Source organism: Protopterus annectens, chromosome 7.part0 (genome assembly GCF_019279795.1).
Source record: "Protopterus annectens isolate FY-2018-M chromosome 7.part0, PAN1.0, whole genome shotgun sequence".
NCBI lineage: Eukaryota > Metazoa > Chordata > Ceratodontiformes > Protopteridae > Protopterus > Protopterus annectens.
Window position 1 is genome coordinate 394,361,353 of NC_056739.1, and position 17,199 is coordinate 394,378,551.

The 17,199-nt window shown below is 35.6% G+C and overlaps 1 protein-coding gene across 19 annotated transcripts in view; it reads right to left on the reverse strand.

Annotated features, from left to right (window-relative positions):
* PLEKHA6 (pleckstrin homology domain containing A6) overlaps nucleotides 1–17,199 on the reverse strand; it is a 1,822,600-nt gene that overhangs the window by 142,919 nt on the left and 1,662,482 nt on the right. For 16 of the 19 annotated variants that reach the window (XM_044076969.1, XM_044076965.1, XM_044076964.1 and 13 more), the window contains one exon: nucleotides 601–750. The exons of the other annotated variants lie outside the window; for them this stretch is intronic. In XM_044076969.1, the coding sequence (XP_043932904.1) occupies nucleotides 601–750 (150 nt within the window). The remainder of the gene's footprint in view (nucleotides 1–600; nucleotides 751–17,199) is intronic. 19 annotated transcript variants of the gene reach the window in all.

Here is a 17,199-nt window from a genome sequence, read left to right on the forward strand (position 1 = left end):
GACTGTACTACACTACACTGCAAATCAGCTGGTAGACTTCCCACTAGACCATCTTTTACCCTGGGGAACACTAGACTAACATGCTAGTGAAATTATTCTTAAATTAGTGGCAGCAGTTCATTTTACTAAAATGGATGGATGAAGTCTTTGGTGGCTATAACAAAAACTGTTACAGTTGGGATTATTAATTTATTGGAGAACTAAATATCCTTCTGCCTTCTAAGGTAGTTGGAACCTCTGTACTATGAGTTTTAAAACATTCTTACAACTGGTTACCCGTAACGTTCAGCCATGTATTTCCAGCAAAATTTATTTTTCATCTCTGACTTTTTCTGTGCAGTTATCACAAACTGTGAAAGCAGAGGACTGAGGTACATTTTTATTTGTCTGCACAAACACATGTAATGGCTGCATCCCAGAATGCCATGGAGTTAAAGATGTGTTGTATGACCCGTTTTCAAAGACAGTGATACCAGCTTCCAGTAATATTCATTTGGAACATAAAAATAAATTCAGACACTGGGAATCAGTAGTCTCTGCTCCAACTTCTTGTTTTAAAAAATGAATGTAGCCTACTAGACACTGATGGTCTTGAAATACCTGTCCCTTCCTTCTCTCGTCGCTTTGTGGCCAGGAAGGGGTGTTTGGGAATGACCAGATGCGGCTTTCGCTGGGGAATGAAAGGATGCTTGGTAGAGGCTCCAGGGGAACGTAAGATTTGGGGAGGGGAGGTCGGGGAGGGCCCATCTCCTGAGGTAAAGAGTAAGTAAAAGAATTAGGAACAGACAAGGAGTAGTGAAAATAGGAAAGCAACATGTTGTTAGTACTGGGAATAAACTCAAGCAGGGTTAAAAACTTCTAAGCCAAATTCATTTTCTCATACATTACAACAGTGCAGAATGGATTGAAAACTCCTCAGTGAACTGTTCATATATATTAAAGAAAAATTAATGAAATTGACATACTCACCATAATCTATATGGACAGTTTCCACCATTCAGTCAATATTTGGAAGTAACAGAATTTAAGCAACCCCCGACCCCAAAGAGACTATTTTAAAGCATGTTGGCACTGAAACCAGTACCTGTTGATGCACAGTGTTATGAGTCAGGATCTCTTGCTGAATTACACACCTTGCTCAGTCTCAGCTCCCTCTTTCATCTCATATGCAGTAATGTTGCACCACAAGGAATAAAGGAGCGGTTGTGAATCTGAGTTATGCTAAGCAGATGAAGCATGGCCATTTCAGTTCACAAAGAGACTGAAACTCAATGAAAAGGAGACTTGATCACTCCCAGAGAAAATAGGAAACGTGGCAAAGACAGTGTAACACAATTTGAAATTATTATTGTTATGCAAAATAAGTCCTTCAATAGATCAGTTTTTCACAATTCATTTCTATCATTTGCCTGAGTATTTATATTTAGAGACCACCAAGAGTTGGGAAGTAGTGGACTTACCCAAGTATTACCTCCACTGGTTAAGTACACAAAATGCAATATGATGCCATGTCTGCTGATCTAAGGTGAAGTGTTTCCCATTGTTGTGAATCACTGTATTCCATGTGACTAAACAGTGCAGACATCTTAGAATGTAGATTTCAGAAAATGGTCATGGCATGACTGACATGAGCGTGGACAAAATCTTCAACCTGCACTATGAAATACTGGTAGCAAAAACATAAAGAAGAAATTCACATAATGGAGTCTGGATGCAATGATACAAAAGGCTGAGGAAAGTAAACTGCTTGCCTATGCAACTTTGTTATGCTAATGCAAATGGTGGAATACCTCAAATCAGTTTGCATAGAATGCTATTTTCCCCTCTTTCTGGGAATTACGTAACTGGTTAAGAACAAGATTGTTGGTTGTGTTGTTTCTTCAGATTTTACATTAACAGTAAGGTTAGCACCAATTTGTCCTTCACATCATACATACTACCAGTCTTTATTCAGTGCATGGCTGGAGGCAGAGCTGAATACCATCAAGAAAGCAACTTTCTAGGTAAAAGAACGGAGACTTTAGGGAGCTAAATTGCTGAAGGACTTGAGGTTTTTAATTTTGCTTGTGTCAACAGTTATGCCTATAATTCTGAAAGGGATGTCACCTTTTGTCTCTATAACATTTGGCTAATATCTATACCTATATCTATACTTACAAACAAATAAAAGTCCCACAAACCATGCAGTAATAGCTGCAAAAAAAAAAAATCAGCCAAGCTAGAGTTTTCACTGCATTATACCATAACGTTCGTGCAGTTTTTACTGAATAAATGGTCTGTATGATCTTCTTACCCTTTGGTTTGGATGTTAGTTGAAATATTTTGCAGGCATCTTAATGTTTATGGGCATCGGCTGGATTTAAAGCTCTTTGTTTCTAAAGTATAGCCAAACAATCCATTTATGCTGTGCTGATGAGGTCACTATAAAGACTGAATTATGCACGTTCACAGCTAGTGGGGTTTGGCATTACTGGCCTGATCATACTACAGCAAGGAAGAGACAAATTCACAATCTTTGCTGTACATTCATCTTCCACAAGAAAAGACAGGTAATTTGTAGTCTTTACAAATTCTATCACTATTGCCAGTCTTTTCTGCATTCAAACACATCATAGTTCCAGCAGTTGAATGAAATCCACATGTGTGCGTGCATGTATATATATGGGTCTACTTCATATGACTAAAAGCTCATATGATCGACAACCATTTGACTGACACAAAAACACTGAAAGCTCAAAACACCTAAAGCTCATATGATCGACACTCATAACATCGACTCATGAAATGCAAAGCATTATGCTCTTTCCCCACTGTAGCACAACCCTGGAGTAGGAATAAATAGTTAGGGGGGTGTGGGGGGCGAAGTCCCTGACATATATCTAAATTTTAAACATACATATGGATACTTTTAACGGAATTGATTATATTCATGTAAATAATGTGGGGGGCATAGCCCCCCACACCCCCCTAAATATTTATTCCTACTCTAGGGTCGTGCTCCAGTGGGGAAAGGGCATAATGGTTTGGATTTCATGTGTTGATGTTATGAGTGTCGATCATAAGAGCTTTAGGTGTTTTGAGCTTTCAATGTTTTGGTGTCAGTGTTATGGTTGTCGATCATATGAGCTGTCGATCATATGAAGTAGACCCATATTTATATATATATATATATATATATATATATATATATATATATGTGTGTGTGTAATATTATTGTGAAGTTTGCACAGAATTTTCTGAAAGCATTCTGTGACTGCGTAATCACCTCATTATTAATTAATAACATTGCAGTCACAATTTTCCCTTTCCAGTTTCTGATGTAATTAAAGAATATCTGAATAAAGCTGGAAGTTGGAAGACTTGGTAAGAAAAATTAGATTTTTTACATACTTTACTTAAGCTAAAATTATCTCTGACTAGGATTACTTTCGAAAGCTACATAGCTCCCTTTTTTCTGTTGTATGTTACCAGGTTTGTGTTTCCACTAAAGGGGCTTTATGCTGAAGTTACCTACACATGTGTGTCTTACTGGTACATGCTCATTAATGCAGACATGAGAGGTGTCATGCAACTCGTGGCAATATATTTAGCAGACTTATGTGTATACCATCTAATTTTGTTTTCATAAGTATGTGATTCATTTCTGTCAAGGTTTCTTTCAGTGAAGTCTGTAAATAATGTTTTATTCAAGAATGAGTTTGAATTTACTGCTAAGCTACAAGTGATGATACCATGATCTGCATTCATTATACAGGGTATAACCATGGATAAAGTAGCACAGTGATTCTAGGTTTGTCAGAATGATATCCAAGTTCACAAACATCTTCAGGATAACCCTGCTATGTTTTGATTCAAATAGCACAAATATCACATATTATAAAACAGAGAACTGGAAACCATGGAGAAGAAACTCTAGTAAATACCGCACAGGCTGTTTTCATACACAAAGCACTTTCTCAAGTAGGTTAAAAAAACAAACAAAACAAAACAAAAAAAAACACCATTGCATTAAGTATTTAAGGAATACACCACAAAGCATACTCAAACTCTAAAAACATCATTAATGTTTTAAAGCCCTACATTTCAAAACTGGTTTGACACTATAACGGTCATTCAAACACAATAAACATTATTAGTATTTGAAAAGATAACCCATCGGTATTCTTGTATTTCAGGTAACTATATCAAATCACCTCAAATGGCAATCCCATCTATATTCTACTTCAGTTAAACTTGTCACATCACCTCCACTTAGTCTAATCACCTTTCCAGTTATACGCTCCTTAAATGCCTATTTGCTTTATCAATGCCAAAAGTACTATTGCTGTTATTCAGTGCTATATAAACTATATTGGATTTCATGCAGCCTGTGTAAAAGTAAAACTTGGGTAGCCAGAACAATCAAGTCACCAAATAATAATAATAATGAATTTGTTTTTCACTTGATAAAGCTTTGAGCGAAAGCATTCTAGCTTGTTTTTTCTTATTTTATGACTTCAGTGTTCTAGCTACTTGGATTTTACCTACTTTTTGGATACACTCTTCTTTATCTACTGAGCAGTTCTGTTTTTGTTTATAAAACTAAAAGTTGTTTGCCATTAACAAGATGGCTGAAAATTCATTTACATGGGTTAGTACTAAGCTAACTGCCCTTGCGAGCCATTTTAAGCCTAGCCAATTATCCCTTGTGAGACTCAAACCCTGCACCTTGTGCTTGAAAGGCAAACACCTTAACCATTAGGCCACCCTCCCAACCCCTATGTATTTCAGCAATACATTTGGACATGAACCAACTTCTACAAGGGTGTGCAGTCAAATGATCTGCTAACACTATACTCTCAGAATACATATTTGTATGACATAACTATCTCCAAGTTCTTTTCATTTTCAATACCAAAGGGTACTGGCGGACTAAGTTTGCACATGACCACAAGCTAGGAGCAGTCATTGAATCTCCAAATGACTTAGCCATCCTGCAGGATGTTTTGTCCCAAATAAATAACAGGTGCCAAAATCATGGTCTGAACTAAATACATGACTGTATCCTTTAGGAAGTCATCTATCCACATTATCACTATGCCCCTAAGTGTTGACCCAGTTGTTCAAGATTTGGGAACTTACCTGGACAGTGACCTAAATTTTGACCAAAATGTGTCCATTGTTGCAAGAAAGTCCTTCTCTATTGCATAAACAAAGAGATCGTGCCTAGATCTAGGGATGTCATTCTCCCCTTTACTCAGCCATCATTAGGCCAGTTATAATGCCCGCTTTGACATGTATCTGTCCAGACATGCATAACAACTAGAATGCCCACAGCGATGCCCTACTAAAACAATACAAAGTCTAAACAGCATGTCTTACAGAGACCGACTCAAAGCCCCGTCACTATACATGGTATCCTACAGATTGCTAAGAGGTGACCTGTGTCTAGCATACAAGGCATCCTCCGACCCAGTACTGAAGGATTTACTGCACAACAACAAGTCAAATGGCATCAGAAATAAGCAGTCTAGGGATCTAAACCTCTTCTTCAACATCAACAGAATGGTTTGAAGGGATGGGTATATCTTGCAGAGGATACTGCTGCTCTGGTACAGACTATCCATCCGCATAAAACAAAGTTCAGCCCTATCCATATTCAAGCATAACTTGGATCTATGAATGTGAAACAGAATATTTACCTCAGGACTGCTCCAGGTACACTAATTGACACAGGGAACTCCAAAGTGCTTTATCCCATGCATGGATCCCCTCAAATTATCTATGGTGTGATCCTAGTTATTCTAATTAGGGATAATATATAATTATCGACCATGGGATGGGTAAGTCCACTCTAAACAAATGGGATAGGTTAACTGAAGCACAAAGAAGGGAAATTGGTTAGGCTTAATATGGCCTGCAAGGGTAGCTAGCCTAGTACTACTTACCTATGAACCTATAAATATAAAACTAGATGCACTTCTTACCATTTTCAAAATATGAGAACTGGCAGCTAGTATGTCCCAGGTACTTTTCATAACATTACAAATACATTTCACATTTCTAGAATAAGTTAGTAGCAGTCTGGTCTTATTATTGCTCCATCTATTCACCAGCACCACTCATTCTGTGAAATAAGGTTTACTGTATGCTTTTCTATGTGATAATACATCTACTATCCTTTTATCCAGTTCACCATGATCATATTCATGTTTTACAAAATCATTTGGCATAGAATTAAGGACATCGGGTAAAAAAAAAGTCAGTATTTGTACATTCTGCTTTATGCATCTGACTTCACACAACGTTCTTATAAACAAATTTTGTATGCATACCACTGCATTCTGGATAATGCTTACAAGATCTCTTATATAACCTAGTGTTACTATGAACCTCTATATTTTGAGAGGTTATAACATCCAAAAAAAGTTATACATTCACATGATTGTGTACTTCAAAACATTAAATAGGGGCTAGCATTTCTGATCTGGTGTATGATGCCAGGGTGGGTACAAGTAGGAGGTATGCATACCTCCAAATGGGGAACAAGAAATAAAAACTATCTGCTGACAGTAGAAAAGGAAATCATAACAGTTGCCAAGAGCAGAAGGTGGCTATGGCAAGTAAACAGCCTATTCCAATAAAAGTACCTTGATCAAAAAAATACAGGGTCAAGGGCAAAGACAACGGCTGAGAGGAAAGAATGTGGCAACATGCTAGAGAAAGATGCAGCAACACAGATGGATGATGCTACCTAGCAAGATACCACTGTTCACACTGTGGCAGATAATATATCTTGCTGTCTGGTGGCACAAATTGCAGAAATATGAATTAAAGGAATGGTGAATGTGCTCTATGAATAAGTGATATCAAATTGAAGGACTACGGTGATACATGAAGGCAGCCTTCTTTAGTAAAAGGAAGGTCTAAGAGTCAGAAACTCCAGGAAGCTACACATAAGATGATCCCACGAGAAGCTGCTGTGAAGTACCCTGCAGATTACAGCTGCTTAGCAGCAGCAGAGATCTTGCCATGGGCTGAGGGAAAAAGTAGGTTGTAGTAAAATAACCTTAGAAGACTAACGCTGAACAATGTAATGTTTTAGGGCAAGACCATATCTTTCTTTGACAAATGAGAGCGCAATGCTCTCTCCAAGACAGAGATGGGTACACATGAATTTTCCATTCAAAGTCAGAGCTGAATTGAGATTTCAGAAGTAATGCTTTGAAAATATAATTTTCTAAAGCAAAAGTAAATGTAAAACTTTTTTTTACTATTGAAGTAAAAGGAAGTTCTTATATTAAGGTTTGCATAAGCAAGGATTTAATTTATGGTACCTAGTGCAGTTAATGTTATACTCATGGCAATCAATAAAAAAGGCAGTTCTTGCCATTACCAGTATAAATAATAAAGCATCACAATGCATGAATGTGGCCTCAGAGCCAATTAATGCAGCATCACAATGCATGGTGGTGGCCTCAGTGTCAATTAACGCAGAATCACAATGCATGCAGGTGTCCTCAGTGCCAATTAATGCAGCAACACAATACATGGAGTTGGCCTCAGTGCCAATTAATGCAGAATCACAATGCATGCAGGTGGCCTCAGTGCTAATTAATGCAGCATCACAATGCACGGAGGTGGCCTCAGTGCCAATTAATGTAGCATCACAATCCATGGAGGTGGCCTCAGTGCCAATTACTTCAACATTGCAATGCATGGAGGTGGCCTCAGTACCAATTAATGCAGCATCACAATGCATGGAGGTGGCCTCAGTGCCAATGAATGAAGCATCACAATGCATGGAGGTGACATCTGTGCCAATTACTGTAGCACTGCAATGTATGGAGGTGGCCTCAGTACCAATTAATGCAGCATCACAATGCATGGAGGTGGCCTCAGTGCCAATGAATGAAGCATCACAATCCATGGAGGTGACCTCTGTGCCAATTACTGTAGCATTGCAATGTATGGAGGTGGCCTCAGTTCTGATTTACTTTAATGTTTTCCCTGAAAGGTTTTAGCAATACTGATCCAAATGCCAAATAACAGAACTGAATGGTGAAGACCTGAGCCAGTGAAAACCTTTAACTTACACTATCATGTCCATGGTACAGTTTAAACAAATCCATTATGGTTAATAGTCAGAAGTGTGTATGAGAGATACTTTTAGTTTCAAGACAAAGCTAATATCAAGCAATAAATCAATGAAACACATAAATATAAATTATTTACATCACAGTGATGTAATAGCATTGATGATAACTCTAGCAGCATCCCTCTAGGGAAAGTACACCACAACTAATGTTCTCTGTTACAATGTCATTTACTTCATGTACAAAAAAAGTAGTTAACATTGGTGAGGAAGAGTGCAGATATCTTTAAAATATGAAAAAAGCATGACACAGTGCAAGGACACTAAGTGCAGGACGGAAGTGAAGATGCACGGTTTAGTTCCAGATCTATATGCTAAAGTAAAGACAATGGTGTGGAGGAAAAGGACAGAGTGTTTAAAATTATACCTGAGAAGGGAGAGGGGGAAATACCTGCAAAGGGGGAAGAATGCAGTTATGTCATTAAAGGTCTCAGTAAGTGGAGAAGTTACACTTTATGGGCACAGGTGAACTACTTCTGGTAATTTAATAAATTGAGGCATAACACAAGCTTTGTGTGAGCAACATCAGAAGGTTATGGTGAGGGAGAAGTGTTACACATTAAAAATGAGCATGTACTCTTACCTGCTTCCATGACATAGAAGGATGAAGCTTTGCCTGTGACCCCAGCCAAGCCCATGTTCAACTAGCGACTTGGGCACTTGAAGGAGTTGGAAGGAGGATGGGATTAACTGGCCTTCAGTCTGAGGAGGTGGGAGACAGCTCTGGACTAACACTTGGGTGGCTCCTTGCAGAAGCACCGAGTGCTAAACGTACAGAGCTCGGGCCTGGTAAGCACATACTGTACAGTAGTCCAGTAGCACTTAGCAAGCCTAGGATGATGTGTATCCCCCAAGGTCTAGAAGCTGTCAAGAACCTGTTAAGAGATATAGATAGGCTCAGGAGATCTATCAACAAGATCTATTTCACTTTCTGACTAATCCACACCCTACCTTCTGACTCTCAACTCATTTGGGGGGACTTGACTGGCATGCCTGTCCCAGGGAATGAATGAACTTTACCTCACACCTAGTAAAGGGAATGTGGCTGACCACTACTGGGACCAAACAGCAGGGGAATGAAACAATTTGGACCAAGCAGAGCTGGCCAGTGGGTCAGTCAAGCAGATAGGGGGCTAATGGGCATGTAGTGAACCCATGAAGAGTCCTTGGACTGTGTAAAGATGAAGAAATCTCATCACAGATAACTACATGACCTCCTTGGTGTTATTTCTAAAGGATACAGCACTGGCCTTACAGTGCAGGAATTACAGCATAACTGTGAACCTTATGGTATCTGTTTTAAGTTTGAAAAAGGTTACACATTACACAATTTCTTTTTAATTTCTGTGAGTATTAATATTTTGGTATAGAATGATATAGAATTTGATGCATTTAGGGACTGTCAATGTGTGTTTACCTCAAAACCATCTTTTATCTGGCATTGAATTTACCACCTCTTACTGGCTTCACTAACAGACTTTGGGGCTTCGTTTGCTGCTGGACCTAATGGAGCAGCTACTGATCTCCTTGATTCTTCTTCCCCCATCAGAAAGAAGAATAAGAAGGTTTTCAGGGAGTCTTTAGGTGTCAAGCAGCCAATCATGGGTCATTCTGCTGTGGTCAGAGGAGGTTCCTTGTACCGATAATTGTTTTTCCTCCACTAAGTCACCAAGGACATAACGATAGACATGTCTTCTGCAGCTGTGGTGTTGCCCTCAACTGGCAAGAGGGAATCACTCTTTTTGGTCTCAGGGGTAGGAGTAGGTGAAGGTCTATCACATAGCTGAAAAGGTGTCTGAGCCCTTGGACAGTGACACTACTTTGAGTTTGCCCTTTTCTAGGAAATTTCCCAGGAAAATAAATCAAAAAGTAAGAAACTTGGTTTCTCCTACATTGGCTATACTATTGACAGATGGGTCAAAAATATATATAAAAATATACCCCATTTGATGACAGACTCATGGGATTTTTTAAGTAAATTAACACCACAGGTGTGTAATACAGAATATAATTTTGTGACGATAGATGTCTGTGATTTGTTCTCTTGTATACCGAAAGAAGAAGGTTTAGATTATTTTTGTAACAGCTTGAGAACATATTCTGACTTAAGTTGGGATAAAATTGTGCTTATTTTAGATATGATGTCATTGATTCTAGACCATAACTATATATCATATGAAGGTGAGATATTCAGACAGAATAAAGGAGTGGCAATGGGTGCATCATGTGCACCCATATTTGCCAATTTAGTCATGCTAGAATGGGAGAATACTTATGTGTTTAATAGTTTATATAAGGACAATATAATGTTTTATGCTAGGTTTTTAGATGATATCTTCATTTTATGGAAAGGTGATAAGGAAGATATACTGAAATTTATGGAATACATCAATACCACCACAAAAGTTTAAAGTTAAAAGTTTTTAAAGTTCACGTACAATATTAGTGAAAGTGGTATCTCGTATTTGGACACATTCATATACAAGATGGATGATGGGTTCGCATCTAAGGTGCACAGAAAAGGAACATTTTCCAATGACTACATATATTTCAGTAGCAATCACCCAAGACACATTTTCAAAAATATTGTCAAGGGCCAATGTATAAGGGGAGCCAGAATGTCATCAACTAAAATGGATATGGAAAGTGAGATGACTTTTATTCATAAATTATTTAAGGATAGAGGTTATCCTATAGAACTATTGGATGATACTATTAAATATGTCAGCTCAGAATGGAATCAAAAATATATACCCTTAATGGGCAGACAAGAAGCTAAACAAAACAATCCTATAGAAAACACATTTAAGGAAGGAAGAGTATGTGTGTTGACATATTCCCCATATGTTAATTATATTAAGGAGATAGTGGTGAGATATTGGGATATTATCACTGTTACAGAAGCTACTAGAGACAAGTTGGGTTGCAAACCGACTATTGTATATAGGACAGCTCCCAACATCAAGAAATTATTAGAGAAGACAGGTAGTCAAGGAAAGAATAAAAAGAACACAGATATATCTACTAGAAAATGTGGAAATTGTAAACAATGTCAATATATCAATACTACAACCCACATAAAGTTAGAAGATGTGAATCATACAAAAATTAAGAGTAGGGGAGGGTGCTGTCATACAAAACAGGTGGTGTACTTAGCTAAATGTAAATCCTGCCCAGCCTTTTACATAGGAAAGACTGAGAGACAATTAAAAAAGCGGATTTACGAACATTATTATAGAATTAAAATCAAAGACCAGAAGAATGCTTTGTACAGACACATTAAAGAGGCAGGAGAACAACATTTCTTTACATTCACAATCATAGATCAGGAATATTTGAATCCAATAGGAGGAGATTGGAAAAACAAATTAGCTTGTAAAGAGAGCAAGTGGCAGATGTTAACAGATGCCACAAGAACTCCAGGGCTTAATGACTTTATAAGTATTAAACCTTTCCTAAAAATGTGAATGATAGTAATACACAAGTTGTTAGGAATTTGAGGGTTATATCTTATATAAAATCATTTTAACATACATTATTATCAATATTTATTCAGTATTATTTATTATTTATTATGGGACTATTATATATTTGTATTATATTAATTATATTTATAGTATTATTGTAAAATGAATCCATGTAGTTATTAGATAGGTTTCATATATGGATATATTAAATGGTTTTATAATATTTATTTAATTATCACAATTATCAATTGTAAGTTTTATAATTATGGAGAAGTCTGAAATTGTTGTAAGATTATCCACAAGCAATTCTTAGTTATACATATCATCCATATTTATACATTTTTAATTATCGAGAGATGTGCAATATATTTATGTATGTGCCTTTAAATCATTTGAGTTGTTTTGGCGCCAAATATAGTTTAAATATCAGGGTCACTTTCTAAATGTAATGTTCTGAGGAAGTCTGCAATCGGCAGATGAAAGCGCTTAACATCGACTGTTTTTGTATTATGTGTGTGCTTCATGTGGACCATTTGTGTTGTGTTGCTATCTGAGCATTAAAGTTATTGTGGTGAAAATCAGAGGATCTGCGAAGCCTTTATTGCCGTCTTCCAGCTAGCCGGCTTACTGGAGTATATGGTTTCTCCTACTGCTATTTCAATTTCCATTAACTAATTCATCGTTGTGAAACAAAAGAAAGAGTTCCTTTTCTTTCTAACTCTGATTTTTAGTCAAAAGGGAAAGGATTGGAGGGGAAAATGTTGTGCTGCAGCATTTTCTTTGCAACCCAAAGATTCTGAATCTGAGGAAAATGTTGCTTCAGATTTTCCTGCAGAACACCGTTCTTTTTTGAAACTATCTAAAATGAAAGAACTTTTTCCATAGGATGAGAGTGACATTTTTGCTTCCCAGCAAATATATTAGGATTTGTTACAGCTGGATATTCCTCATTCTGCAGTTGTCTATCATGTTTTACGTGCTTTAGACAATGTGGTTTACCTGAAAGTCAACCTCCTGCCCCTAAGAAGTTAAATATGTTATGCAGAGTACCTCAGACTCACAAATACAAGTTTTTGAACCTCAAAGCAGACCTTGCAGTGATTTCCCTATCCAAACCACTTCTGCTAGACAGATTAGTAATGCTAAAAAAAAACAAGAACCACACCAACTCTCCAACAAATAAATACGACCAGGATCCAAAATGGAAAATATAATCCCAACTCTTAATACTGCTGCAAGGAACAGACACGTAGTAAAACAAACACACTTTGTTCTTTTCTTCTAGCGCCTCAGTGTCACCAACTTCAAGGAATAAAAAACTCCTAAAACAAACTCTTTTATACTTAATTATAAATTACATTCTATTAATCAATGAAATATATTCCAAATTTAAAGTAAACACTTCCAATTCATTATTTAAACCTTTGGGAACCAAGGTTTTATATTTTAATATATATATATATATATATATATATATATATATATATATATATATATATACACACTTTCCTTATATAATAACTTTTGTTTTAATATATTGTCATTTTCTTCAACACAATTAATTTGTTCCAATATAGTGCCATACAACAAGTTAACATCACTCTTGCTTCATTTTAAAATGTGAATAAATGATTTTGTCCTCCCTCTGATTCCTTATATCTCTCATATGTTCCAAAAATCTGAAACAAAACTTTCTTTTCGTCTCCCCTATATAATATAAATCACATGGACAACATAGGGCATAAATCACCCATTTACCTGATGGCCACTAGTCCATGCACATGTTTAACTGATGTGTATAAACTTCTCACATCAAGCACTAACCAATATTTATTCTTATTCCATAGCACAGGGGAAATTTTCTTCAGAAAGTCAAAGCTATCTTGTAATAGAGAGAGTGAAAGGGAGTTTTTTTTCTGCCTACCAAAAATACATAAAAGTTTAGTGAATCCTCCTGGCAGGCCTATAATTTGGGTCTACAAGTATTTTTTACATAACATCGATCTGATGTTAAACAAGGTGTTATTGCCTTATGTTCAGAAATCACCAGGTATTTTTGGGGGGACAGTCCCTTTTCCTATTTTGTTATTGAGTGGGTAGATTTTTGTTTGAAAAATAATTATTTTTATTTTGATAATCAAATGTATAGGCAAAGGCAGGGAACAGCCATGGGGGCTGCTTTTGCCCCTATGTATGCAAATCTTTTTATGTCTTTTTTGAGATTACTTTTTTATTCAAATTTAATTTTATGAAAAAATATGTTGATTTTTATTTTCGATATATAGATGATTTAACATTTGTGTGTGAGGGAGGTTGGAATGAGGTGGATAGTTTTATAATTGATTTACATAATAACCCATACGGTTTGCCATTTGATGGTTTGCAGAGAGGTACAAAAGTTGTTTATTTAGATCTTGTTCTGGAAGGGAAAGAGAATGGAAGTATTACAACCGTATACATAGAAAATTTGCTGATGGTAGCCAATACCTTCACGCTACCAGCTGTCATTGCCCCCATGTGCTTAAGGCACTTCCTTATGGGGAGTTATTAAGATTATCCAAGTTATGTAGTGAGAAAGATATTTTGTTACAGGAAATAAGGCAAACAGTCAATATGCTTTTGAGAAGAGGATATGACCCAAGTAATATACAGGAGGCCCGAATTAGAACAGATGTGTTGAGGGAGGATAATACAGTGAAAAGAAGTGCAGAACATCAGAGAGGTGTGGTAAATAAAATAGACCCAATGTACTTTGTGTCAGTCTATAATGTTAGAAGTAAAGAGTTTGTAGAATTGATTAAATATTACTGGGAATATTTAATACAAGATAAATTTTTAGCAACTATTCTACCGAAACACCCCCTTTTTTCATATACTAGAGGTAAAAATATAAAGGATATATTGGTACATGGTAGTTTTAGTATGCCAACAATGGAAATAAGAAGACCGCTGTCAGCAAAGGGAACTTTTAAGTGTGGGAAATGTAGTGTGTGCAGACATTTTGTTAACAAAGTCAAAAGTATTAATAGTGTTAGATTTGAATCTAGGGGCATATTTTCTTGTGAAAGTAAAGGGGTGATTTATGCCCTATGTTGTCCGTGTGATTTATATTATATAGGGGAGACGAAAAGAAAGTTTTGTTCCAGATTTATGGAACATATGAGAGATATAAGGAATCAGAGGGAGGACAAAATAATTTCTCCACATTTTAAAATGAAACAAGAGTGATGTTAACCTGTTGTATGGCACTATATTGGAACAAATTAATTGTGTTGAAGAAAATGACAATATATTAAACCAAAATTATTATATGAGGAAAGTAGTGCAGTAAAAACCAGGCTCTCTCACCACGAAACAGTTGGAAGCAGCTGGAGTATTCAACAAACAGCCCAATGTCACCAAGATAAAATTGAGTAGATCAGCATCAATTTTCAATATAAACTTGACCGTAGACCAGGATAGATTCAGCAAAAAAGAACATTTATTTAGATGTGAGCGCTTTCGCGTAGCAACTACTACGCTTCATCAGACAGTACATTAACATTTAAAACTTCAGTTTATATAATAAAGAATAGTAAAAAGGCGCCAAAATTAAAATAAGTAATTAGTTCATTAGAACAATTAATCAATTAGACAGAATAACATGATCAGACATTTCCAAAAGACCTTAGATTTAAGCAGTATCGTTCAAAGTCAGACAGTACTGTGTCATTTGTTATTTCCTTAATAATATGAACGTATATAAATGCAATTAAGACAAAATGCTTATCAAATAAATAAATAAATAAAGCATTATATGTTCTGTGCGAAGATGTATAATATTTATTAATAAAATTCTGTGATTTATAAAATTTTAGGTAAAAATACAGATGTTTTATAATAATAAACGCATAGATGCACATGTATATGTGTATAAATATGTATAAATGCAAATATGGATGCAAATATGAATATAAATGTAGATGAATAAATAAATGAATAAATAAACAAATATATAAATAGGAAGGTATATAAATAGGTATATATATAAATATGTGAATAGATACTGGTCAATTCATATGTTGTTTACAATTATACATGCTTTATAATATCAAACTAATATGATATGAGATATATGATGTATGAATGTCTCTATCTAACTATAAAACAACATCATATGAAGGCATTTGAGATATAAACTAGTTAAGTACATGACCAGGAGCACAAGAATAAAATGTAATCTAAACTAATTAAATAGAAAAAAAAAAAAATAATAAAATATATATTTATGAAAATGTATTTGAGATGTATTTAAGAATGCATTTAAAATTGCATTTAAAATTATAGACTCAGCATAAAAATGCATATGTAAGCTTATGCAATATAAAATAGAATGTTAGAAATAAATTAGTTATGAATAAATAAAAATGAATATTAATGGTGCAAAAAATGTGCAGTTGTTTAACTTTAAACGTATATGTTAATTGTGTTTATATATGGAACACACTTAAATAATGAAGGAATACTAGGTTAAAGAAATGGAATAATATTTAAACCTTATCTAGCTTCCAAAGCAGGCTTGATAGAAACATGGCTGTTAATGCCAGGGGGTATATGAGCAGCCAATCTCAGAATCCATTTCAGTTCTTTATTATTTAAAAGCAGCATGTTATCACCACCTCTTTTATTATTTACAATTATTTCTAAGACTCTAAAGTCAAAATGGTGTGAAGGATGTTCTAGTATATGTTTCGCCAAGGCATTCAGTTCATTTTTTCTCTGTATATCATATAAGTGGCCATATATCCTATCCTTCAAACATCTTTTAGTAAGTCCGACATAGAAGGCTTGGCATTTCTTGCATGTCGCAAGATAAATAAGGTTCTTTGTGCAGCAATTAGCAAAAAACCTTGGTCGAAAGATGTAATTCATAGTAGGTTGGTGAAATTCAGGCATATTAGAAATGAACTTGCACCTATTGCAGTTATGGCAAGGAAAAGTACCAGTCTTATGACTAACAGATAATGCTACTGGGTAGATATAGCAATTATCATTACACAATGGCCGTTTAAGGTTCAGGCTATTTCTAAACATGAAATGGGGTTTTACCCCCACGACTTGCCTGACAAATGGATCCATAATTAGGACCTTCCAATTATTGTAAAAAATCTTTTTAATATCATTAGTAATACTTGTATAGTTTAGGGTTACAGCTACAAATTTTGTCTGTCTATTTATATCTACCCTTTTTCTGGTGCTAACAGGTTTGTTTTCTATCTGTGTATTATCTATAACGCTGTTTTTAATATTACTAACTAAACTTGGGTCATATCCTCTTTCTTTAAAAAGTACTTCTAAGCGATCTGCTTCAGATTGTAATTTAGGAATGTCCTTACAAAGCCTGGTCAATCTGATAAATTGACTTTTGATGATACCAGGAAAAATATATCTAGGATGCATTCTATCAAAGGTGAGAAGGGTGTTCCTCCAAGTTGGTTTCCTATAGAGTGTTGATGTGATAAGGCCATGTTCTGTAATGCTTAAAGTTACGTCTAAAAAATTAATTAAATCATGAGAACATTCCATGGTGAACTGAAGGAAGGTAGATGTGGTTTCTAA